Source organism: Mobula hypostoma, chromosome 27 (genome assembly GCF_963921235.1).
Source record: "Mobula hypostoma chromosome 27, sMobHyp1.1, whole genome shotgun sequence".
NCBI lineage: Eukaryota > Metazoa > Chordata > Chondrichthyes > Myliobatiformes > Myliobatidae > Mobula > Mobula hypostoma.
In genome coordinates, this window is record NC_086123.1 from 16,225,016 (window position 1) to 16,250,516 (window position 25,501).

A 25,501-nucleotide genomic window follows, 5' to 3' on the forward strand; every position below is an offset into this window, starting at 1 on the left:
ATCTCAGGAAATCTGTCTGCCTTTCTCCAACCTGCATATTGTCCTTTGGCTTGAACTTCCTCAGCACAATTGTGTAATCCTGTGTGTCAATGGTGCGCCACAGTAAATAATGCTTGGTTTAAGGAATTGATACTTGTTGTGTCATGCTTAGAGCCCATAATCCTCTGATCTTTTTGACACTATCTTGAAATTTTGGAGATGCTCTTTGTATTCCTTACGTCATCCAGGTAACGCTATGTGCCTGGACAGCCTTGCAAAACCTGGCCCACAGCTTTCTGATATGTTTGAGTTTTCCAACGCCATCCTTGAACACTGCTGTGGCATCATCCAGACCCTTTCTTTATTCACTTTCAGTTGACTCTTTTACAGGGGATGTGGCATGCAATTGGTGGATGAATCTCCAATCAGGTTGTAGTTGTCTCTATACGCACATCCCCACAATGCTGGCCTTTCTGTTTTTACCACATGCAAGCCCAATGTGGCTTGTTGATTGTTGAATTTCACTGCTACAAGTGTCATTCCTACAATAGTTATCTCTTCTCCAGTGTAACTTTTTAGTTGGATATCTGCAGGTTTCAGTTTAGTATCTTTGAAATGCCGTTTACACTCATTTTGTGGAATGACTGAAACAGCTGAGTCAGTGTCCAATTCCATTTTAATTAATTTTCTGTTCACTCTGGTGTAAGCCATATTGCTTGTCTATTGTTACTTTTCACATTGTAAATTATAAGGTTACCCAGTCCAGTGTCACTGTCATCAGATTTTTCCTCAACATCATGCAGGATAGTGCTGTTTTTGAAACTGCAACCTGACTTTTTAGCTTTTAATCTTCCCTGTGTAGCCAATTTATTTTTGTCTGCCTGATATGTTCTTTGTACCTGTCCTAGTTTGTCATATTTTCTTCAAGTTTTGCCTTTAAACCTGCTTTGGTCTGGTGTATGTGAGCCCCTGCCACAATGGTAACACAATTTGTTCAGCCAGCAGATTTCTGTTTAGACATAGCAATTTTGATCAAGCTCATTTTCATTCCTGACTGCAACTCAATTGTGTCTCTGTCTGCTGTTTCCATTGATACAGCTATTTCAACAGCTCTTTCAAATGTAAGGTATGTTTAGCTAGGAGCCATTTTTGAATGCTTTCTTGTAAGATTCTAAAAACTAAGTGATCTCTCGGTGCATCATTGAGCCTATTATTGTACTGGCAATGCTTTTACAATCTCTTCAATCCAGCTATGTAAACTGAAATGGTCTCCCCTTCCTTTTGATTCTGCTTATGAAACCTAAAGAATTCTGCAATCAACATGGTTTCGGTTCTAATTGTCCCTGACTTACTTCACATTATCAGCAAAACTCATTTCGGCTGGTTTGGTTAGAGCAGTCAAAGTTCTAAACAAATTGTATGCCTTTAAATCCAATGCACTCAGCAAAATTGGCACTTGATTTTCTTTGGTTATTTTATTTGCTTCAAAATACTGTCCAATTCACTCATTGTACGAGTCAGTTATTTGTTGTACAATGGAACACGTCTATCTTTCTGATGTTACCAGCCATTTCTGCTTTATATTTATTTATTATTATTATCACTCGGTACTCATTGTTTATGAACCCATGAATTTATCCATTTTCTGCCTTTTTAAAACTTGGATGTCTTCTCCTCTTGCGAAGAAAGTGTGCTGCACTTTTTAACTTGAACTTCTTGCTGTGCTTCAACAGGTAGGTAGTCATCTCGGGTTTGTTTTAAACATACCTTGCTACTACTGTTATGTTTTAAAACTCAAAAACATAAAAATAATTGAAAGGGAGCCATGGAGTATCCATAATGGAGTTTAACTTCGTTTTTAACTTTAAGTGAGGTGTGCACTTATGACATGGTAGTATCATGACCTATACAATTCATTTATTTTTACATATATCTGGTAATGAATTATGCAAGTGAAAAAGAGTGCTTAATCAAATAATATAATTATAAGCTACTGAAATAATGCTGAAATATTAAATATACAACTGAACCCATGGAAAACATCTGTCCCAGGTGAGGTATTTGGCTGAGTACTAAAGACCTGTGCTGTTGAACTGGCTGGATTGTTCACTGATAACTTTAACATCTCTCTTTGGCACTCAGAGGAACCCACCTGCTACAAGTATGCTTCTATTATACAGGTGCCTAAGAAGATCATGGTAATCTGTCTCAATGACTATCATCCAGTAGCACTTGCATCCACTGTGATGAAGTACTTTGAGAGGTTGGTGATTAAACATATCAATTCCTGCCTGAGAAGTAACTTGGATCCACTCAATTTGCCTACCAGTGCAACACAGCAGATGCCATTTCATTGGCTCTTCACTCAAACCTGGAATATCTGGACAGCAAAGATGCATACATCAGTACGCTGTTTATGACTGCAGCTCAGCATTCAATACTATCATCCCCTCAAAAATAATCAGTAAGTTTCAAGACCTTGGCTTCAATGCCTCCTTGTGAAATTGGATCCTTGATTTCCTCACCTGCAGATTGCTTTCAGTTTAGATTGGCAACAACATCTCCTTCACAATCTCCATCAACACAGGTGCACCACAAGGCTGTGTGCTTAGCCCCTTGCTCTACTCACTTTACACTTATGACTGTGATGCTAAGCACAGCTCCAATGCCATGTTTACGTTTGCTGACAACACCACTGTTGCCTGATTCACAGGTGTTGACCAATCAGTACATAGGAGGGAGAATGAAAATCTGGCAGAGTGGTACCACAACAATCTCTCACTCAATGTCAGCAAGACCAAGGAGCTGATTATTGACCTCTGGAGGAGGAAACGAGAGCTCTATGAGCTCGTTCTCATCGGGGATCAGAAGTGAAGAGGGTCGGCTACTTTAAATTCCTTGGTGTTATCATTTCAGAGGATCTGTCCTGGGCCCAGCACGTAAGTCCATTACTAAGAAAGCACGGCAGCTTCTCTCCTTCCTTAGGAGCTTGTGAAGATTTGGCATGACATTTAGAACTGACAAATGTCTATATGCGTGTGGTGGAGAGTATATTGACTGGCTGCCTCACGGCCTGGTCTGGAAGCACCAGTGCCCTTGAACAGAAAAGCCTACAAAATGTAGAGCATCATGGGTAAAGCCTATTCCACCATTGAGCACATCTACACAGAGCATTGTCGTAACAAAGCTGCATTCATCATTGAGGACCTCTGTTACCCAGGCCATGCTCTCTTCTCACTGCTGCCATCAGGAAGAAGGTACAGGAACCATCAGGACTTAAACCAGAGAGGATAACCTCTCAACTTCACTTACCCCATCATTGAAATGTTCCCACAACCTATAGACTCTTTTTCAAGAACTCTTGATCTCATGTTTTTGATATTTATTGCTTATTTATTATTATTATTATTATTATCATCTTTTATATTTGCAGTTTGTTGTCCTTTGCACGTTTGTTGTTTGTCCATCCTATTGAGTTTCATTGATTCTGTTGTGTTTCTAGGATTTACTATGTATGCCTGCAAGAAAACGAATCTCGGGTTTGTAAATGGTAACACATAAGTACTTTGAAAATAAATTTACATTGAACTTTAAACTTTGATTTCCTTAGATTTTCACCCACAGCAGAGGATGATGCAAAAACATAAAAGCATCCAGTGACTGGCAATTCTGTGGGTGAAAATGTCTTGTTAATGTGAGAGGTCAGAGGAGAATGGCCAGACTGGTTCAGGCTGACAGGAAGGCGACAGTAATTCAAATAACCATGCCTTACAACAGTGGTGTGCTGAAGTAATCTCTGAATGCACATCACTTTAAACCATGATGGTGTATAGCAGCAGAAGACCATGACCATACATTCAGTGGCCACATGGTTCAATACAGGAGGTACCCAAATAGTGTGGCCACTGAGTGTATTAAGTTAAAGCTATTACAAATGCAACTGAAAAATGAACTGTATTGCTGTAAAGTAAATGAAGTTGTTGTTTCTTCATGGTTAATAATGTTCCTCTTATTTTTGTAGTTGTTGTGACCTTAGGCAGGTAACTGATAGAGTATAGGATCAAAAACCATATTCTGCCATTTTCCAGTAAACTTTTGGAGATATTTACTTCTGATGATGCAAACCCATTCAGCACATTTCATACCATTATTGATACTCCAGAACATCATCAGATTATCAAAAAAATGCAGTCAGCTGTCTGTTTTTGAATAGTATCATCTAAGAGCTGAACTATTCAGAATAATAAAATACGAGCAAACATGAAATGATTTTTCCCTTGATTAAGCAAAATGAAAGGGAGGCAGGCTTAACCCAGCATTTTTAGCAGTAGAGAAAGTCCTGTAGTATATGATAGGTCCAAGTGTATGCAGGTTACGACCTCCCTATCTTCAGTGTTGAAGATGATGATAAACGTAGTGATATTAATCCAACATCAAATGACAGAATATGTATATTTGTATAAGATGGTAATAAGTTAATTTTAAATACACTTACTGCATTAAAATAGCTGAGAGCATAGAACAGTTCTATATTGTGTCAAACTAATGAAATTAGTAATCAAATGCTCAGTTTACCATTCCCTTCTGCTTATGCAATGTCCATATCTTTCCATTTCATGCACAATCACCTGCCTAAATTCCTTCCACCTCAAAATGTGTAGAAAGTCCCAAACTCTATTGGAAAATGCAGGAGAACCATTTAACCTTTCCTCACACAATCTGCTCCACCCTGATGGAGTATTATGATTGACAAAGTAGATTTCTGATTCCCTGTCCAGGTAGTGATATTCCTTGAAAATTTTCCAATTCCCTCCATCGCACAGACGGAATTTATTTTTGAAAAGTGAATACCATCCTACTGGTGAAAATAATAGTTCTTAAAATAAAGTCTTCACTCGCTAGCCCATTTGAACAAAACTTTAACTTAAATGTTTGATATGACCTTCTAACTAGTAGAACTTTACAGCTCTGCATACAATATCTATCAGCCTTGGAGGCTATTATGGATGCAACAAGAGTGCAGCCTTACTCACTGACGTTAACAATTCTTTGCTTCAGACAGATACTTTTCCTAAACCTTTTTTTCTAACTCAGTGGATGGTATGTCTGTTGGATGTGTTCTTTCATCATCTGATAAGGTTCTAGTGCCAACATTTAGTTCAGTCATTCCCTTCAAATGTTAGATTTTTGTCAATATCACTTTACAGAGGCTAGAAATTATTACAGCAATGGAAGCTTCTGAAGAAATGACTGAAGCACGTGCTCTCTCTCTCTCTGAGTTTCCGCCAGGGTTATGGTGTGAGAGTAGGGGAGCCCCAGTGGAAATTCCAGCTGATAATGTTGGTTGCTGCGCAGGAGCCAAGAGGAATGATTTGGGGAAACTACCACCAGTTCCACTCAAAGTACAAAACTTCATCTAATTTGAGCTAATCTTCAGAGGGGCTCATTCAGGAAATGGAAATATCACCCTGGATTTGGTAACAAGCATCATTCAGACCACGTTATTCATATTTTACAAATAAAAATATCCTTGTGCCCATTGATTGTTCAGCGGTGACAGAGCCTTATAGCCATAGTTACTCGATGAATGCTTGCTAATGGACTTAGTTAACTGTTACTTTCCTCAATGCCTCATCGTTAAAAATGCCTTGACTTGATTCACACAGTTAAAGAGAAAGTCATATCTTCAACCAAATTCTGACCGGATGCTTAACTCAAGTCATGCCACAGATTTTGATAATTATGTCCAAATGCTAAATGATCCTGATGCAGGATCTCGATCCCAAACCCTGACCATTTCTTTCCCTCTACAGATGCTGCTTAACCCACTGCATTCCTCCAGCAGTTTGTTTCTTGCTCTGGATCTCTCAACCTGCAGTGTTTTGTGTCTTCTCAATCATTGGACGGACTAGTAGAGGAGACAGAATTGAGCTTTGCACATTGAGTGTTAATTGGTTCTAACAGGGGGCTGAAAGGCATGCAATGGAGGAAACTGCTTTGTAGTTCCTCCTCCCTGGTCAGACCGCTGCACCCATGGCAGAATCATAGATCATAAACACACAAGATTCTGCAGATGCTGGGAAATGTTACAGCTATATAAGACCTTGGTCAGACCCCACTGGGAGCACTGTGTTCAGTTCTGGTCATCTCACAACAGGAGGTATGTGGATACTATGGAAAGAGTGCAGAGGAGACTTGCAAGGATGTTGCCTGGTTTGGAGAGCATGCCTTATGAGAACAGTTTGAGTGAACTTGGCCTTTTCTCCTTAGAATGGCAGAGGATGAGAGGTGACCTGATGGAGGTGTATAAGATGATGAGAGGCATTGATTGTCCGGATAGCCAGAGGCTTTTTCCTAGGGCTGAAATGGCTAACATGAGGGGGCATAGTTTTAAGGTGCTTGGAAGTAGGTACAAGGGGGATGTCAGAGGTAAGTTTTTCACACAGAGAGTGGTGGGTGGGTGGAATGCACTGCCGGTGACAGTGGTGGAGCCGGATACAATAGGGTCTTTTAAGAGACTCTTAAATAGGTACATGGAGCTTAGAAAAATAGAGGGCTATGCGGTAGGGAAATTCTAGGCAGTTTCTAGAGTAGGTTACATAGTCGGCACAACATTCTGGGCCGAAGGGCCTGTGATGTGCTGTAGATTTCTATGTTCTAAATCCAGAGAAACCCACGCACACAAACAACTGAAGGATGCCTCAAAGGAGCCTCAGCCTGAAACATTGACTCTTCATTCCTTTCCCTGGATGCTGCATGACCTGCCGGGTCACTGCAGCATTTAGTGTGTTTTAGTCATGCTAATAAATGGATGGCAGAACTGAATGCTCCCTCTCTTGTCTGGAGATGAAGGGATGAACAAGCATTTAGTACGCAGGTTAACTCAGTCCCTGGAGTGTCACCAGCACTGCTGTGAACAGTTAAAGAGGATTAGAAAGACTGGCCTCTTGCTCTTCGGTCTGCCATCCATAAAGTTCAACCCAAGTCTTTTTTGGTGTGGGTAGCAATATTGGTTTAGCAGTTGTAGAAGTTGATGACCACTAGATCAAACACTTGTACATCTCTTCTCATTTTTACTGAAAATTAAGACTAAGGAAAATTTACAGCGAGCTGATGATTCAGCATCATCCACAATATACTCTCTTCCAAATTTACATTTACCACCCAGGTCCACAGTGTGTCATGTTGAACTTCAGGGTTAAAAATGCTTATCATTTCGCACATGTGCTTTCACCATTTCTTGCTATGATTATGGCACAGTGTGCTAGCGAATAAGATTCCAGAGCTGTTGTGCTCTGCTGCTTGCTTTTTCAGAGTAAGTAACCAAGCTGGCATCAGCAGGAGGCGTGGTTCTGGTAATGTTCTTTTGCTGACTCGCAGATCTGAATGGCAAAGGAAACCGTTCAAACGAATTGAATATTTCTTAACAGCCACCACCATTGGGATTTCCCATTTTCCTCCACTCGTGCATAAAACACAAGCCGGACACATTTCACTTGTGATATGGAGCTGGGTATGCAAATCCATTATCACAAACTCCTTTCTCTGAAAAACCAAGGGAACACATCAATTCTGGCAGCATTTTGTTGGATCATTAGAACTGACTTTGGTTTGGGCCGGCTGATGGCGCAACAACATCGGCGCCGGACCCGGGAGCGGAGGTTCCTGCGTTCGAAACCAGTCGGGTCCACTCCCGAGTACTCTTTCCATCCGTGCCAGGTTGAGTGTCAAGATCGCAACTCGACCTCATAAAATAAAGGGAAAATAACCGTGAAAATATCTGTGTGAGGAGTGGCGTGACACACAGTCTCTCTCTCTCGCTCCGCACCTTGTAAAAGCCATGAAAAAGATATCATCACAGACGCACGCACAGACGCGAGTGCACAGACGTGAGTGCACACAGACGCACAGACTTGCACGCACACAGGCACAGGCAAAAAAAAGAACCGACTTTGAATGAGTTTTCTGTTCATCAGAACTGCACAACAAGGGTGTAATCCATCCCAGAACTTCAAATGTTTTTTGAATCCTATGCTAGTGCAATAGATAAAACAATGCGAGGAGCAAGAGATTGGCAATTCATTAATACATTAGGTCATTATAGTTCTTGTGACATGAAAAATAACTAAGGCTGCAGATGCAGCAAATCTGAAAAAAAATACATAAAATAAGTACTCTGCTATCAGGCAGCATCTGTGCGGAGAGAAAGTGTTAAAAAGCTTCAGGTTGGTCATCTTTCTTCAGACCCTTTCTGTTCCGGTTGTAGCCCCCCCTGGCCACCCTCAGGGTTGCTCGGCTCGCTGTCGTCTAGGGAAACAGCCTCGGCCCTGACAAACTGGGTAGGTCGTTTGTGTGGATGCTGTGTGAGGTACCCCACCCTGCCCAAATAACAGACAATACACCAGATGCAATTAAATGATATACAGTTTATAGATATTACTGGAACTATATAATTAAAAGAGAATAAAATATAACAGGAAAATAAAAGGCGCCACACTTACCAAAGTTCAATCTCTTCGTGCACAAAAACTGCTGGAGCTCAAGGACCTTCTTCTTCACCCTGCGACCCCCTCGGACCACCTCGACTGGCTGCCTGGGACCAACAACGGTTGTTGACCAGACACTCCACACGAGTCCGTCCCCGTCTCCTCGCCGAATGTCCCGTTCGGGGTCCGACCCCGTTAGCGGACTCACAGCAACTCGTCCATCCTCTGTCTCGCTCTCCCGCCTTCTGCCCCAAAACCCCGCGCATACGCTATCTTCAAATAAACCAAAACCATAACAACTATTCCAATTGGTTAATAGCACCCTCTAAACCAAAACAAGCTGCTAGCGCAAACTTTCTCGCGTTTAACACAACAAAGCCGCATTCCCCAGATTAACATAACAAAGACACCATTTTAATTAGCCTCCGCAGTAACATAAAAATCGAAACCCCCTTATACGGTGAAAAGTTATTGACCTAAAACTTTAACTTTTTTTTTCCCCCTCTTCAGAGATGCTGCTGGCCTTGCTGAGTATCTCCAGTGTTTGCAGTTTATAATTTGAGTTAAAGGTTGATTGTACTGTCTACAGTCAAATAAAGGAATGTGCACGTGTTAAAACGTCATTTAACCCATCAACACAAAAGTGTTTCCAGCTTGTGATTAACTTTAAAAAGGCACCAATTTGCTCATAGTGTTCAAGTTAACACCTGCACAATCTCATGTTTTGGATCTTTAAATGAATGTTGGCTGCTAAAATTTTGTAGAATAAAGATCTTACTTTGAGTACAACAGTTAACTTGTTTGGAAGGAAGGCCATAGTTTTGTTCTCAACTCAAACTCATTCGTATAATCACATCAGAAAATCTTCCATGAATCTTCATAAAATAACCAAGACAATACGAAAGGGGAGGGAATTTAACATCAAGCTTAAATCCCGGTAGCAACATTAAACACATATGGAATTCAGAAGGGGCTGTTCCATTTGAAACAGTTTTTTTTTATAGACTCCCTGGCAGTAGGAGGCTTTTTTTTTAACCATTACCCTTCAGAAAATATAATTTAGCGTAAAACTTATAATTGACTGTATGAAAGAACTTGATTGTTTTCTTTTGTTGCATGCAGAAGCAATCCTTGATATATTTCAGATTGGTAATCTGTCATTTTGGCTAATAAAAATGATAATAGATTAGTACATATAAATAAGTGTCATTAATCAGGATGTCAAGTCTAATGTATGATTTTAACTTGACTTTAATTCCTAAACTGGTTTAAAAAACTGTACTGTATCATTTGTGCATTTTATCACTGTAAGAAATTTGAAATTAACCCCACGTGTGGCTAAAGCAAGTAGTTCAAAGGACAAAATGATGGAAATTTGCATTTTGGAAGGAATGATAGAAGAGCAGATTATTATTTAAATGGTGAAAGATTGCAGCTTGCTGTTGTGCAGAGGGACTTGGGAGTGCTTGTTCATGAATCGCAAAGTTGGCATGCAGATACCACAGGTTGTTAAGAAGGCAAACGGAATGTTGGCCTTCATTGCTAGAGGGATTGAATTCAAGAGCAGGGAGGTCATACTGCAACTATACAGGGTATTGGTGAGGCCGCACCTGGAGTGCTGTGTGCAGTTCTGGTCTCCATACTGAGGAAGGATATACTGGCTTTGGAGGCAGTGCAGAGGAGGTTCACCAGGTTGATTCCAGAGATGAAGGGGTTAACCTATGAGGAGAGATTGAGTCGCCTGGGACTATACTCTCTGGAATTCAGAAGAATGAGATGGGATCTTATAGAGGCATACAAAATTTTGAAAGGGATTGATAAGATAGAAATAGAAAAGTTGTTTCCATTGGTAGATGAGACTAGAACTAGGGGACATTGCCTCAAGATTCAGGGGAGAAAGTTTAGGATGGAGATGAGGAGAAACTGTTTTTCCCCGAGACCAGTGAATCTGTGGATTTCTCTGCCCAGGGAAGCAGTTGAGGCACTAAATATATTTAAGAAACAATTAGATATATTTTTACATAGTGGGGGAATTAAGGGTTATGGGGAAAGGGCAGGTAGATGGAGCTGAGTTTACGGACAGATCAGCCATGATCTTATTGAGTGGCGGGGCAGGCTCGATGGGCTGGATGACCTGCTCCTATTTCTTACATTCTTATGTTCTCGATTTCAGCCTGGGACCAGATTAGTTTCCTAACAGTAACTTTGATTTCAGCTTGAGGAATGCACTTCTCTGACTTTTTTTTCCCCATTTTTTTTACTTATTTGTGCAGGAAAAAGTATTCTAAGGCAATAATGAATTCTATCTGAAGTTTATCAAGTTTATACATAATTGGTGTTGGGTTGAACACATCATTGTTTCTCCCTGTTCTACTTCAGTAAAGCAGCCTCCATAAAAAAAGTATTCGGTAGGTACTTACATTGCGATGCCTCAGAAAGGCACCGTCCATCATTAAGGACTTTAATCGCCCAGGACATGCCTTGTTCTCATTGCTACCATCAGGAAGGAGGTACAGAAGCCTGAAGGCACACACTCAACGACTCAGGAACAGCTTCTTCCCCTCTGCTATCTGATTTCAGAATGGATACCCATAATCACTACCTCACTACTTATTTTTATTAATGCACTGCTTATTTAGTTGAACTATTTAATATATCTATATACACAATAAATTTCACAACATGTGCCAGTGATACTGAACCTGATTGTGATTCTACGGATCTGGATTTGCAGGATAGAATTAATTGACTGGTTTTATGTTTTATCCCCAACAGGGCAAAAGCCAAAAAAGGTGTGAACATTGTTCACATAAGATCCACAATTCCGAATTTGTGGGAAGTTAAGCAGGAGATGGGAAATGGTGGGAAACACTCCATTGCAACTGTTAATTGCAGGAAGAAACCCGGTGCTTCAAATAACAGGTAGGAAACCATGAGAAACTTCTGTTGCATTACTGCAGTATGTCAGCCGACAGTTGAAACATCAGAGCCATACATTCCATTTATTGTGAGGACCCTGTACATGGAGTGCTTTAAGTGCTTAACTTAATATTCATTATAATAGTGAGTTGCTAAGTGATTTTGATATCCTGTGTTCATCAATGCTTCTTAAAGTATTTAACTTTTGATGTTTTAACTTATTCAATGCCATCACCAGGAATTAGATTGTGTAGTGATCATAATATTATGTTTTTTGCTTGGTTTAGCTCCATCCTGGCTACAAAGATCCTAAGCGGATTTAGCTTGGGCATTCTTAAATGTAATGAGTCTCCTGCATATGGATACACAAAGTTTAGCATTCAGTGGCAGATCTCCCTGTGATGCTCAGATGAAACTAAAAAGGATGTTCACCTTAAACTTGATAAATGAAATGCCGTTTTGCTGTTGGGCTTGGATAAGAAGTATCCAGCCTGTAATCCGTCTGATCCGAGCGTGCTTGGTACTAAAGCAGAATGCAAGAGCAAAGTTCCATCCCTCATTTTGCTTGACACAGGTTTGTCTCCGAAAGCATTCAAAGTGGTGCAGCACCTCAAAAGGCGTGACACACATTGTTTCATGTCAGATCTGGCTCTTAACAAACTTATCCCATATTCTTTGGAAGTCAGGCTTAACCCTGGTTGGTGAATGCTCCCATTTTTGTAGATCTAAGCAGAATTTGCATTTTAAATCCATTGCGGCTTTGTGAATCGTTTAATTATTTAAGATTGAAAGTTGAACTCAGAAAGTGTTGTTACTTGAGTTACAAGCCGTAGTGTTAATTAGTTTCATTTGTGCTGTCTGTGTATTTTAATAGCTTACCTAGATCACAAAAATAGTGTTAATAATGTTAATCCACTCTGTCAGGTGTAATTTTCTTGATTTGCAAGACATGTGGAAAAGTGAAGGCTCTAATCATATTATTCAAAGTGTTTGACAGACGGCTTTTAAAAGTACGAGGCTTCCTTTCAAAAGGGAATTTTGTGGTAGCTTTTGGTGGCAGACAGGATTTACTTATATACCATCTAGCAAAGAGCATTTGTGGATATCTTTTTTAAAGTTTTGAGTTTCCTATGTGGAATTCATTGCCACAGTTCCTTGTGTGAACACTTTTCACACTAGCTTCATAAGATCATAAAAATAACAAGATTTTGCTTACTGTGAGTAGACTGTTTTACTGCAGTGTGTGACTCTGAGACCAAAATTTCTATTAACTGAATAAACTGAGGAATCCTGTTTTATTTCCACCTTATCAGAAGCACTTTATGGCTTTTCAATTTGATGGGAATATTATCAATGAAGAATTGACTTGTATTAGAAAACCACCCTGCAAATGTGGAATTAAGTTTGAAAAAGTGAGATCATTCATGTTTATTTTAAAACTTCTTAACTTGTTGAGGTGTGGAGTTGAGTTTCTGATTGAATGATATGGACTCAAGCCTACATCTGTCCCCCGAAATCCATACATGCTGATTGAGCTGTCCTTCAATGATGCCAGTGGTACTATTTGGGGTTATCTGATGTTGCAGTATTGTGCTGATCCATTCCTTGCCTCCCTTTGACTATGTTCCATGTTTAGGTTCAGTAATTTCCCTATCCAGGTGGAAAGGGTGGGGACTTCAACACCCAGAATTCTGTTTTCATAAGGTACTGTGCGGAAACTAACATTTGAGCCTTCCCCTCCAGGACCATGGGTGATTGTGTGGCATACGTTTCACCATTATGCTATTTGTTTTTCAAGGACTTCTTCCCTGAATTTTGCATGTTCATATCAAAGATATTATGTACTAGATGTTCATTAGATTAAAATTGTGGTTATACCAGAGATTTACTATGACAAACAAGGGGTGGATGCCAATGTTTTCTTGATTGCCAGCACTATCTCAGACAGCCAGTTTATACGAAGCAGTGTAACTATGCTCCATTCCGCCACCAGTCTCCCCTGATGCCTGTTATTATTGACAGGATCGGAATTTCTTTCGAGTTTACTTATTTTAATCCAGTGCATCCACAAAGGATGAGGGGAAAGGAGAATTAATCTATTTCAGCTCCTTCAGCCATGATTGAAAACAGAATTTGATGGAAATAAGTTTTGATTTAAAATTTCCAGCATTTGTGGTTCTGTTTTTGGTTTTTACTCAGTTTACTTTGTGCATTGGAAGTCCATTGGATTTAGTTACAATACTTTTATTTTTGCCTCAGTCGGAACTGTAGTGCACAGAATTCTTGGCATTACTTATCAAGTCCAGCTCCTTGTGCGTTAAATGTAAGGTTCTCAAATGTGAGGGAGTTGGTCAGAATTCAGGAGATTTTTAAAAGTTAATCTCAACTTTTCTCTTTCAACCTATTGTTGGGACATTAAGCCCTAACAACAGAAGCCAGGCAGTCCAAAGGTTGACAGCAAAATGTTGAACTGCAGTTCTCTCTGTAAGCTCTTACTTGTAGGTCTTCCAGTAAACAGACCATTCGTCAGAACATTCAAGTGACCATAAGACATAGGAGCAGAATTAGGCCATTTGGCCCATCAAGTCTGCTTTGCCATTCTATCATTGCTGATTTATTATCCCTCTCAACCCCATTCTGCTATCTTCTCCCTGTAACCTTTGGCGCCCTGACGAATCAAGAACCTATCAACCTCCACTTTAAATATACCCAATGACTTGTCCTCCACAGCTGTCTGTGGCAAAGAATTCCACAGATTCACCACCCACTGGTTTATGAAGTTCCTCCTCATCTTCGCTCCAAAGGGAAGCCCTTTTATTCTGAGGCCCTCCGCTCCTAGACTCGTCCATGTCTACTTTGTCTGGTCCTTTCAGTATTTGATAGGCTTCAATGAGATCTCCCTTCATTCTTCTAAAGTTTAGAATCTCTAAACTCTAGCGAGTACAGTCTCAGAGCCATCAAACACTTCTCATACGTTACCATCAAATTAAGACATAATCTATTCAGTGTCAGGGGTGTAGGTAAGTTGTGAATGTTCAGTCTGTAGACAAACGGAATAAGGAATTTCAAAGGAATACTTTCCAACAGACTGGTCTTAGCCAGGCCCAGTTTGTTTCCTCTGGATCGTCTGCTCAGCGAGCTTTTGCATTTGCACTGGCTTTTATTCCAAAGCATCTGCTCATCTGGGGCCCATTCCCTGTGTTGCCAAAGTCATTATCCTGTCAGATTATATTGCAACGTAGTCTATATGCATTATGAAAATTGATGGGTTTCAGGTTTTAAACTGGCATGTGTACATATTTCAGTCACTCAAAGGCAAACGTTATTTCTACCTCCTACCATCAATCATTCTGTAGATGTACTTGCTGCTAAAAGTGATATGACATTTTGTACTCTTTGATGTAAAGCTATTGAATCACAGATTAATATCCTGCGAGAGGCAACATTTGATGTACTATGTCTGTAATACAATACATGCTGTTTTTTTTTCCCTACAAGGGTCCTAAAGGCCTTTTCACCCTCATATACCTTAAGCTCTGACAACATTGTTGGTTCTTTGTAGTATATTTGCTTCTTAAAATTGGCCAAGTGCATCAATGCCCCTGTGAGTCCCTGTAACAAGCTGTGTATGGGAGGAAGATTATGTCTCTTTCATATAGACATAATGCTGAGCTGATTATTCAGCATCAAGAAATATAACAGCTTATTTTATTTATGAAAGAGGGTGTTTACATTTGTGGAAAGTAAGATTTTCAGTCACCTTGAGGCTTAGAGAGATACAGTACAGAAACAGGCCCTTTGGCCCATCTAGTCCATGCCAAAACTATTTAAAACTGACTACTCTCATCGATTTGCACTGGGATCATAGCCTTCCGTACCCCTACCACCCAAGTACCTCTCCAAACTTCTCTTAAACGTTGAAATCGAGCTTGCATACACCACTTGTGCTGGCAGCTCATTTCACACTCTCACGTCTCTCTGAGTGGAGGAAGTTTCCCCTCATATTCCCCTTAAACTTCACCTTTCATCCTGAACCCATGACCTCTGGTTGTATTCCCACCCAACCTCAGAGGAAAAAGTCTGCTTGCATTTACCCTATCTATCATCATCATCATCAGGTGCCATGCCCAGATTGAGCTTTGACTGCCAAGGCCTACACACTCCTGTTTTGGGTCAAGTGGATCAATCCATTGGTATTCATTTCCAGTTCTCTGGCTGCTGTCTCCATCATTACTTGTCTTTGCCTTCCTTTTGCTTTCTTCCCTTCAATCTTTCCCATAATTACCATGCATTCTAACTCCTCTTTCCTAATCACATGCCCAATGAAGTTAAGTTGCCTTTTCATGATCTCATACGTTATTTCTCTTTTTGTGCTTGCTCTGTTCATGACATCCTCGTTAGATATTTGTTTCATCCATGATAGTCTGCATCCTCCTCAAAAACCACATCTCTGCTGCTTCAATTCGTTTCCTCATGTTACTAGATATTGTCCAACATTCTGAGCTATATAACATAACTGGATAAACACAACATTTCAGTACTCTGAAGCGGGTTGTCATGCCTAGTTTAGTGTTGGTCAGTATACTCTTCATTCTCATAAAGGTGTCTTTTGCCATCCCTATTCTTCTTTTGATGTCCATGTCGCACCTGCGATCTGATGTCACCCAGCTTCCTAAGTAGCAAAAGTTCTGTACTCGTTTTATGTCTTCCCCTCTATATACTCCTCCTAATTTTGTATAGCTCTATCAAATCTCCCCTTCAGTCTTCAACTTTCTAAATAATACAGTTCTAACCTATTCAGTCTTTCCTTATAACTCAGGTACTCCGGACCCAGCAACATCCTTGTGAATTTTTTTCTGTACTCTTTCAACTTTGTTGAACCTAATCAGATGATATTTTACATTCATTCAACAAGAAATTTGAGGTTGTCGGAACCCATTTTCAGGCCATTACGATTATTCTTAGGAGTCAGTTTTTGGATCCTGAAAAGCACATGCACAGCGGCTGGCTGAATCAGAGCAGATGCCATATTGGTGAATGCAGCAAAAAAACCCCACAGGGACAATCTAGGGCAGCCAGATCACAATGCCAAAATGTGTTAACAATGCCTGTGTTGCTTACACTAACATGCTAAGTAAGTTGCTGATTAATTTCTGATGGCCTCCATTGCTTGTGTTTTCTCCCATTGTTTCAAGTTGTAATGATTTATAAGGAGCATGGTATGCTATCGCTGAAGGACTTTTCGTCGACTGGAGTGAATGAACAGGGATGTTGATGTACCGAGCCTATTCTGACAAGAAAATATAGTTCAGAGTACCAGCATACTTGTCAGAACATGTAAGGGTAGAATTCCCTCTTTGGATGCTTGCAAAGTAACTAATAGCAATTGTTATGTTATGTGTTGCATGGACCACAGACATCCCACCTCTCCCGGAAGTTCTGGGAGTCTCCCGCATATTAATAGCAGCTCCCTGATGCCCTCAATTTATATACAATATCCCAGAAATGAGAGGGGGAGCGGGGGCGGGAGTGGGAGCGAGCCTCCTGATTGGTCTCTCTTTGTGCTAAGTAGACCTATCAGTTTTCTCTGTGGGCGGGCTTTACAGTCGACCTCTGTCTCTCCATCAATTCAGTTCAGTGTCCTGCACCGCCATGGCAGAGTGTTTCAAAAAAAGAAAATATAAAACGCACCTCACCCCAGACTACACTGAAGTGTACCCCTGCCTAATAGGGGTCAAAAATAATGACAGTGTTGCTCGCTGCACTGTTTGCAACAGTGACTTTTCTATTGCCCATGGTGGGTTAAGACTGTAAAAGACATGTTGAGGTGAGTTTAACAGGTGTCATTCGTTCATTAGCATAGCTAACGTTATTTAAACTAGTTGGCTGGCTACTAAGGAGCTACTCTATTGACGTCCTACGTGATGAGGCCAAACTCCCTGTAGACGTGCTTAAAGTTATAATAGAATAAAAAAACGACTCCATGATAATATATAAGTACATATTTTAATGTCACATTTTCTGCATATATCCAGTTTACAGATTACAGATTGGTTTACAGATTAGACAAAATCACTAAACAAAGTATTACATAAGACAATATAATAAGGATACACCTTATGCTTTTATTTCTTTTAGGGACCACAACATATTAGGGAGGCTAATCGCAGGGAAGGCTGCTCAAGTATTTCACAGTTCTTTTCAGCAGAGCCACATCACAGTACAAGGAAAGTTTGCAAAAGAAATAGAAAAGCTATTTGCATTGGCATTGAGATTGCCAACAAAATACTCAACAAGGAATATATATATATGTGTAAATAGTTTCAATATGTGTCAAATAAATTGTTGTGTTCTTTCATAATCAAATGTCCCGTATACATTCGCCCTTGGAGGTCGACCAGGGGGTTGGGGATATGGGGTTGTGGGGGGCGGGGGTGCTACCTCCCTGAAGTGGTGGTGCTAGCTCCCTGAAATGAGTTTTTGCAGGGTGGGATGTCTGGGACCAGCATGGATGCATGAGATGGCATTCCCACAGGAATATCATGTGAATAGAAATATGAGCAGAGGAATGGTACACTAGGAGGTGCTGCAGGGAGAGGGAAGAGGGGAAGGGAAAAAAGGTCCCCATCTGGAGGCCAGCACCCACCATGGTGTTCAGAGTTGTGCTATTTCTGTTCTGCTGCTCATTCCTAAGATATGAGCACAATTGGCATGTTGAATATTGTGTTGGCTATGGAGGAATTAAAATATGGAAGGAAACATTGAACTTGAATGGGTCAAGGAGAGTGGAGGCAGACAGACCAGTTGTTTTGTTCTTGTCATGTGCTTGGAGATGGAGGCTGCCATTTTGAGGAACAGTTCTACGTTCTCCATTTTGTGAGCTGAAGTTGTTTGGCTTTCAATATTTTAAAGCAGACACAACAATGCTCCAGGTAATCTGCTGGTCTAGGGATCATTTCCAAATAAGGAGTTATTTGTGAGGTGTTCTTTGGTGAGATATAACATGCAAGTTTGTGACTGTTGGGATCTGTCTCTGCCCTGAGTGATTTGACTTTGACAACTGATTTTAAACAAAGAGCCATAAAGAGGGCAATAAATGGATGCTGGCTTGGACCAGAACCAATAAAAAAGTGTGAAAGATCAATCAGGTGACATATAGCCAATGGCACTGGAACGCAACATTTGAATTAGTAACAATTAAGTATAAAAGCGATTTCTTCAAGTGTGCCGGCAGTGGTAACTCTCTCCAGCAATCCACCATGACAAGGAAGGACCCCCCCCCTCCCACATCAGCGTCTGGGAGAAGAAAGGATTGATTGTCTGGCCAGCGGAGCTCCCCCATTTTGGAGTTATAATTTGGAATGGTGGTCTGAGTGAGTTTTAGTACAAAGGGAACAGTAAAATTCATGTTTTGAGTTGTTGGCCCATTGTTGCTTGTGCAGAGACAATAAAGTTCAGAATAATTAATTAAGAATTGCATAGTAAGTTTCATAACCTAGTTCCACTGATGAATGGCCAACAATTTATTGGCCATCCCTGATTGTTCTAGTTTCGAGTGGCATGTCTGCCCATTTCAGAGGCCAATGGAAAGCCAGTCATAATACAGAGTGAACGGAGTGGCGTATCAATCAAAGCAGGCAAGTGAACTTCTTTTCAAAAGGATCTAAGTTAATTAGATTGCACTACAGTTATTTCACAGTCACCATAATTAATACTATTTAACTTATAGATCTATTTAACCAATTAAGTTTCCTAGCAGCCAAATTTAAAGATGTGTCTCCAGATACATAGTGCAGATCTCTTCCGTATCATTCCAGTAATATAACAATCAAACTGGAAGTGTATCACAAACACAAGAACACCTGCAGATGCTGTAAATCCAAAGCAATGCACACAAGATGCTGGAGGACCCCATCCTTTCCAGTCCTGATGAAGGGTCTGGGCCGAAACAGCGACTGTTTATTCTTTTCCATGGATACCTGCTGAGTTACTTCAGCTTTTTCTATGTGTAAATGAGTAGCCCCCAAACTAATGACATGAACATCAATTTCTCCTTCCAGTAAACAAATTCTCCCCCCCCCTTCCTCTATTCCCACTCTGACCTTTTACCTCCTCTCACCTGCCTAATACCTCCCCTTGGGTCACCTCCTCTCTCTCTTTCTCCTATGGTCCACTCCCCTCTCTTATCAGATTCCTTCTTCTCCAGCCGTTTACCTTTCCCACCCACCTGGCTTCACCTATCACTTCCAGCTAGCCTCCTTCCCCTCACCCCCAGCTTTTTTTTTATTCTGGCACCTTCCCCCTTCTATCGCAGTCCTGAAGAAGGGTCTCGACTCGAAATGTTGCCTATCTATTCATTTCCGTAAATGCTGCCTAACCTGCTGAGTTCCTCCAGCATTTTGTGTGAGTTGCTAAGCTGTAAGTGTGCAGCAAGTATTGGAATGTTAGCTATGAATCCAGATTCATCCAATCTATGGCATGATAAGGATCTGGATAACAAGGGTTTCATTGCACAGATGGTACACTGGCTGAGGCCCGTTGCCCAGAGCAGAGTCCACAGGAGAAGTTGAATCCCAGTGATTTCAGGGTTGGACGGCTGGAGACTGAAGGCAGGAGAAGATGGCCTAACCTGGATTTGAGGACTGTCTATGTGTGTGGGTGGGAGGAAGGAATGGGCTTGATTTGCCGTTGTTTGGTATGTTCCATATTGTTCTGCCAAGCATTGTGGGCATGCTATGTTGGCGCTGGAATGTGTGGCAACACTTGGAGACTGCCCCTTGAATGTGTTGCTTGTTCATGCAAACCACACTCATCGCTGTATGTTTTGATGTACACGTGATAAATTAACATGAATCTTGAATCTACTCAAGTTTCTCCAGGAGCTGAGTGAAACATGTGGACTTTGCTTTATCTGCAATGGTTAGGCTGGAATAATGAGTGCTTTCCCTACCAGACTGAAGCACCTTCAATAACGCCAAAAGACTGAAGTTGGGTAAAATACTGAAAGGCTTTTATTCGCTGCACAATACGACCTCCACCGTGAGTGTCTGCCCCCGGACTGAGGAGGAGGGGCAAGAGAAATCACCTTTATTCAGGAATCTGTGGGAGGAGCCACAGGGGCAGTCAGCAGAGGGGCATGTCCAGACAGTTAACCCAATTACAACATATATATAGTTTACCACACAGACTTTGATTGATTCTGAACGATCTTTAATACTCACCGCTAATATCGGAGATATAGTATATTAGCAGAGAGAGTATTGTGATTTTCAAGGCCATGGAAATTGCTTGCAATTTCTTTGCTGTGGTGACTGTAAACATTTAGGATTCAGGCCAATCAACAGAAAGTGAGTTCTGGAAGCCAAGTCTTTTTTATTTGACAGGAGCTGACGCTTCATGTAAAATATTTGACTTTAATGATTTTCAGTGATTTCTTTTCCAATGTAATATCCATAAACAATCTTTTGAGATATTATCAGAATTTTGAAGCATTGTAACATTTCATTTTAGTGTACCTGTACAGGATTTACACTCAGCGGTTATTTAATCAGGTACCTAATAAAATATCCACAGAGTATATGTTTGAGGTTTTCTGCTGCTGTTGCCCATCCACTTTGAGGTTCGACCTGTTGTGCATTCAGAGAGGCTCTTCTACACACCACTGTTGTAATGCGTAGTTACTTGAGTTACTGTCAACTTCCTGGCAGCTTGAAACAGTCTGGCCATTCGCCTCTGACCTCTCTCAATAAAGCACAGAGCTGCCGCTCACTGAACGTTTTTTGTTTCCCGTGTCATTCTCTGTGAACTCTGGAAACTGTTGTGTGTGAAAATCCCAGGAGGTCAGGAGTTTCTGGGATACTCAAACCACCCTGTCTGGCACCAGCAATCATTCCATGGACAAAGTTACTTAGATCACATTTCTTCCCCATTCTGATGTTTGGTCTGATCAACAACTGAACCTCTTGACCATGTCTGCATGCTTTTATGCATTGGGTTGCTTCAACATGATTGGCTGATTAGATATTTGCATTAACGAGCAGCTGTACAGGGTACCTAATAAAGTGGCCACTGAGTGTGTTTGTGAATTAACACTGCTGTAACATGGGGAAATACTTTAGCCACATTTTGCCCAACAGAAGTACCTGGGGGAGTATTGTATTCATAAGTTTGTCTGATAAGCAATGATCCAAAGTGGTCTGAATTTGTGGTTAAGTGTGAAATACCTAACACAAAGGGAAGTTGACTGGAGAGATGTATCTTCCATTTTTCCAGCCTGGGCGATTTCAAGCACCAAACATCTCTTTTGGAGGACCCTGATATTCATAAGATCATAAGACATAGGAGCAGAATTAGGCCATTCAGCCTATCGAGTCTTCTCCGCCATTCCATCACGGCTGATCCCGGATCCCACTCAACCTCACACACCTGCTTTCTCGCCATATCCTTTGATGCCCTGACCGATCAGGAAACTATCAACTTCCACCTTAAATATACCCATGGACTTGGCCTCCACTGCAGTCTGTGACAGAGCATTCCACAGATTCTCTTCTGTCTGGCTAAAAGAATTCCTCCTTACCTCTGTTCTGCCACCCTCAATTTTGAAGCTGTGCCCTCTAGTTCTGGATACCCCAACCAGAGGAAACATCCACCCTATCTAATCCTTTCAACTTTGGTAGATTTCAATGATATCCCCACACATTCTTCTAAATTTCAGTGAGTACAGGACCAAAACTGCCAAACATTTCCCTTCATTCTTGGAATCATCCTCATGAACCTGCTCCAGACTCTCTCCAATGACAACACATCCTTTCTGAGATATGGGGCCCAAAACTGTTGACAGTACTCCAAGTGCAGCCTGACTAGTGTCTTATAAAGACTCAGCATTATATCCTTTCTTTTATATTTTATTCCCCGTGAAATAAATGTCATCATTGCACTTCCCAGTGTCAAGCAATCTTTTGCTATTTAACTGTCTAACTAGCCAATGATCTTATGTATCTTCTCAGATAGTCAACAGAGAAGGGGAAAAGATATATTTCTAGTGAGTATTTCAAACATCTTACGGAGTGCAAAAAATATACAATTTCTAGCAAATATTTCAAACATTTTAGTGTGCAAAAATGATAATTGATTAAGGAGAAGTTGAAATAACGAACAAAGCAACAGTGCCAGCAGGACTCAGCAGGTTGAACAGAATTTGTGAGAGTAATAGAATTGTTGATGTTTCCTGTTGAAACCTGGCATCTGCTTGACCCAGGGTTTCAACCCAAAATCACAACAGTTCTTTCCCTCCCACACAGATGCTTCTCGACCCGCTAAGTTCCTCCAGCACATAGTTTGTTGCTCCAGATTCCAGCATCTGCAGTTTCATGTCTCCTTGTTAAAATGGGTAAATTATTTTAAAATTCATTGTTCATCTGAATATATCAAAACAGAGTTTGTTAAGCAATAATTTGGCTTGGTCAAATTCATATCAAAAGTGTAACATGTTAAGGGTATATTACAATAACAATTTGTTAATACATTCAATTTTCATGTAGCTAATTTTGCTTGGTTATACTAGAAAAGACTGCAAATCAGGGGTCTCCAACCTTTTTATGCCACGGAGCCCTACCATTAACAGAAGGGTCTGTAGATCCCCAGTTGGGAATCCCTGCAGTAAATCAATACAACTTCTGATAGAGGACTGCATCAGAGGCAACAACTTTGGGACTTCTATCTTAACCTTCCTGTCGGTGTCCGTGATCTACAACTGCAGCTTGAACTATGGTTCTCCACGGCTGGTGGTTCTCGGTTTTGGACTTGGCGTGCAGCCTGGCATTTTGATATCTCCAGGTGTGGCATGGAAAGCGTGTGCCTTTGGGATGTGACCACAAAGGCAACCCGATTCCTCACCAATGTTGCCAACTGAAGCATTGCGGGATATTGAAACATTCAAGTGATCCTTCTCTCTCTCGATGGTGAGTGAGAGCTGCCAGTCCTAACACAAGTAGATCATAACATCAAAACAGCGATTTGCTGGTTTCCTGCTCTTGCTTGTTGCAGGAGTGATCTCTCTCTCCCTCGCAAGAAGGAGGGAACATGTCTGAGATGTTGAAGTGTTGGGATGGACAGTAGCTTTTTGATGGACTCTAGATCTTTGGGGGCTTTGCTATTGCTTGCATGGGGTTGTAGGGGGTTAGTTTTTTTTGCTGGAGCAAGCGTTGGGAGGCGGAGGATTGATATCTTTCCTGCTGCTTCTGTGTGGGATGGAAGATGGGGGAGCTTTGGGGTTCTGATGTTTCTGTCATACTTTCTTTGGGCAACACACATCAAAGTTGCTGGTGAACACAGCAGGCCAGGCAGCAGCTCTAGGAAGAGGTACAGTCGATGTTTCAGGCCAAGACCCTTCGTCAGGACAAACTGAAGGAAGAGTTAGTAAGAGATTTGAAAGTGGGAGGAACCTTTGATGTGTGTTGCTTGAATTTCCAGCGTCTGCAGAATTCCTGATACATTCTTTAGGTTTTTTTTTAGTTTTGTGGATGTCTGTGAAGAGTAAGAATTCTGTATACATTCTCTGTTATTAATTACATTGAAGAATTAAACAAAGCTACCTGCAGTTTCACCATATAACAGTGCCAAATGCTGGAAGGTTCTTCATCATCATAACGGAAAAACCTGATTAAAATATTTATGCACCAAGGTTATCACAAACTCTGTTTTGATATATTCAGATGAACAATGAATTTTGAAATATTTATGCACTCAAGACTGTAAGAAAAAAAAATCAATTCTTCTTTTTCTGCAATTGAGGAAACACTTAAGCTGATTTTTTTTTTTGTGTGAGTTCCCAGGTCCTGGAAGCTTAATAGAGCAATGGCAGACGCCAACCTTTTTGCAATAAGAAATCTGTCTTAATGATGTTTTGATGGTTATAATGTGGGAAAACAGTTAATTTAAAAATTTTTAATTCAAGCAAGCTGCTTCACTGATGTAGAAAGATTTATCATTTGTATTCTTGCATGAGTATAAGCGAGACTGACTGATGCCAGCAAAACTGATTGGAGTTACTGGTCTTACTCTTCCTTCAGTTAGTCCTGACGAAGGGTCTCAGCCTGAAACGTTGACGGCACCTCTTCCTAGAGATGCTGCCTGGCCTGCTGCGTTCACCAGCAACTTTTATGTGTGTTGCTGGAGTTACTGGTCTTGTGTGTTTGCCTTTGTGGAAATAAACAGTTCAATGGTATCCAAACCTTTGGCTATTTCATATTGCAGACTGAATATGGATAGTCACCTGGGATTAGCACTTTTACACTCAGCATCCCACCTAAAAATCTAACACTCAGACCGTTTGTGAGGATGACTAACACTGCCTGCCATATGTGGGGGCAAAACAAAGGTAGGATGAAATGCAACAATAACTGAATCTTTTCAGTCAGAAAACCATAGTTTCTGAGGTTGGATGCAGATCATTTAATGTGATATGTGACTTGGTGGAGAACTGGAGCTCTTTCAGGGTGCATGGAAGCTTTTCATTCCCCTTCAGATTGATGCATTTCAGGATAAGGAAATTTGAATTGAATTTCAACTCTGATTATTGTACAATGTAAAATTTGCGCTGACATTTCTCGCTAGAAGTGTATATAATGTGTGTGTGTGTGTGTGTGTGTGTATGTATATATATGACCCAACTGGGTGTCTTTATCTGTTACTTATCATCATGTATCTTTTTCTATAATGGCTCTTTATCCACTTTGAATAGTTGATGATACACTATACAAAAAAGTCCTTAACCTGCAGGAACTTCAAAGTCAAACAGAATTGATTTTGTCTTTGTTATCAAGTGAACCCAGTGTTTTCTATTCTCCACAAACACCAAGCTCTGAGATTGCTAGTTTTATGCACTGGGAATTAAGGTGACTTTCTATTCCCCAAATCTATGTGTGATTACATACAATGACTTCGGTTCGTAGAATCCGGGCATTGAGAAATTTGATTCCAGCTCTCCACATTATTGATTCCGGCCTTTTTGTGAAATTAATAACAAACTGAGCTGCCTTTAATTGTGACTAGTTATAACAAGAAATAAGAGAGAATATTTGTCTCTGATCTGGTTGTGCAGACTCACACTTTCTGAC

At 40.7% G+C, this 25,501-nt stretch overlaps 1 protein-coding gene across 3 annotated transcripts in view; it reads left to right on the plus strand.

Moving 5' to 3' along the window:
• The window catches only part of LOC134338456 (transmembrane protein 132C-like), a 1,064,025-nt gene that overhangs the window by 423,779 nt on the left and 614,745 nt on the right, over window positions 1-25,501 (plus strand). For all 3 annotated transcript variants that reach the window (XM_063034272.1, XM_063034274.1, XM_063034273.1), the window contains one exon: window positions 11,241-11,387. In XM_063034272.1, coding sequence (XP_062890342.1) covers window positions 11,241-11,387 — 147 coding nt within the window. The remainder of the gene's footprint in view (window positions 1-11,240; window positions 11,388-25,501) is intronic.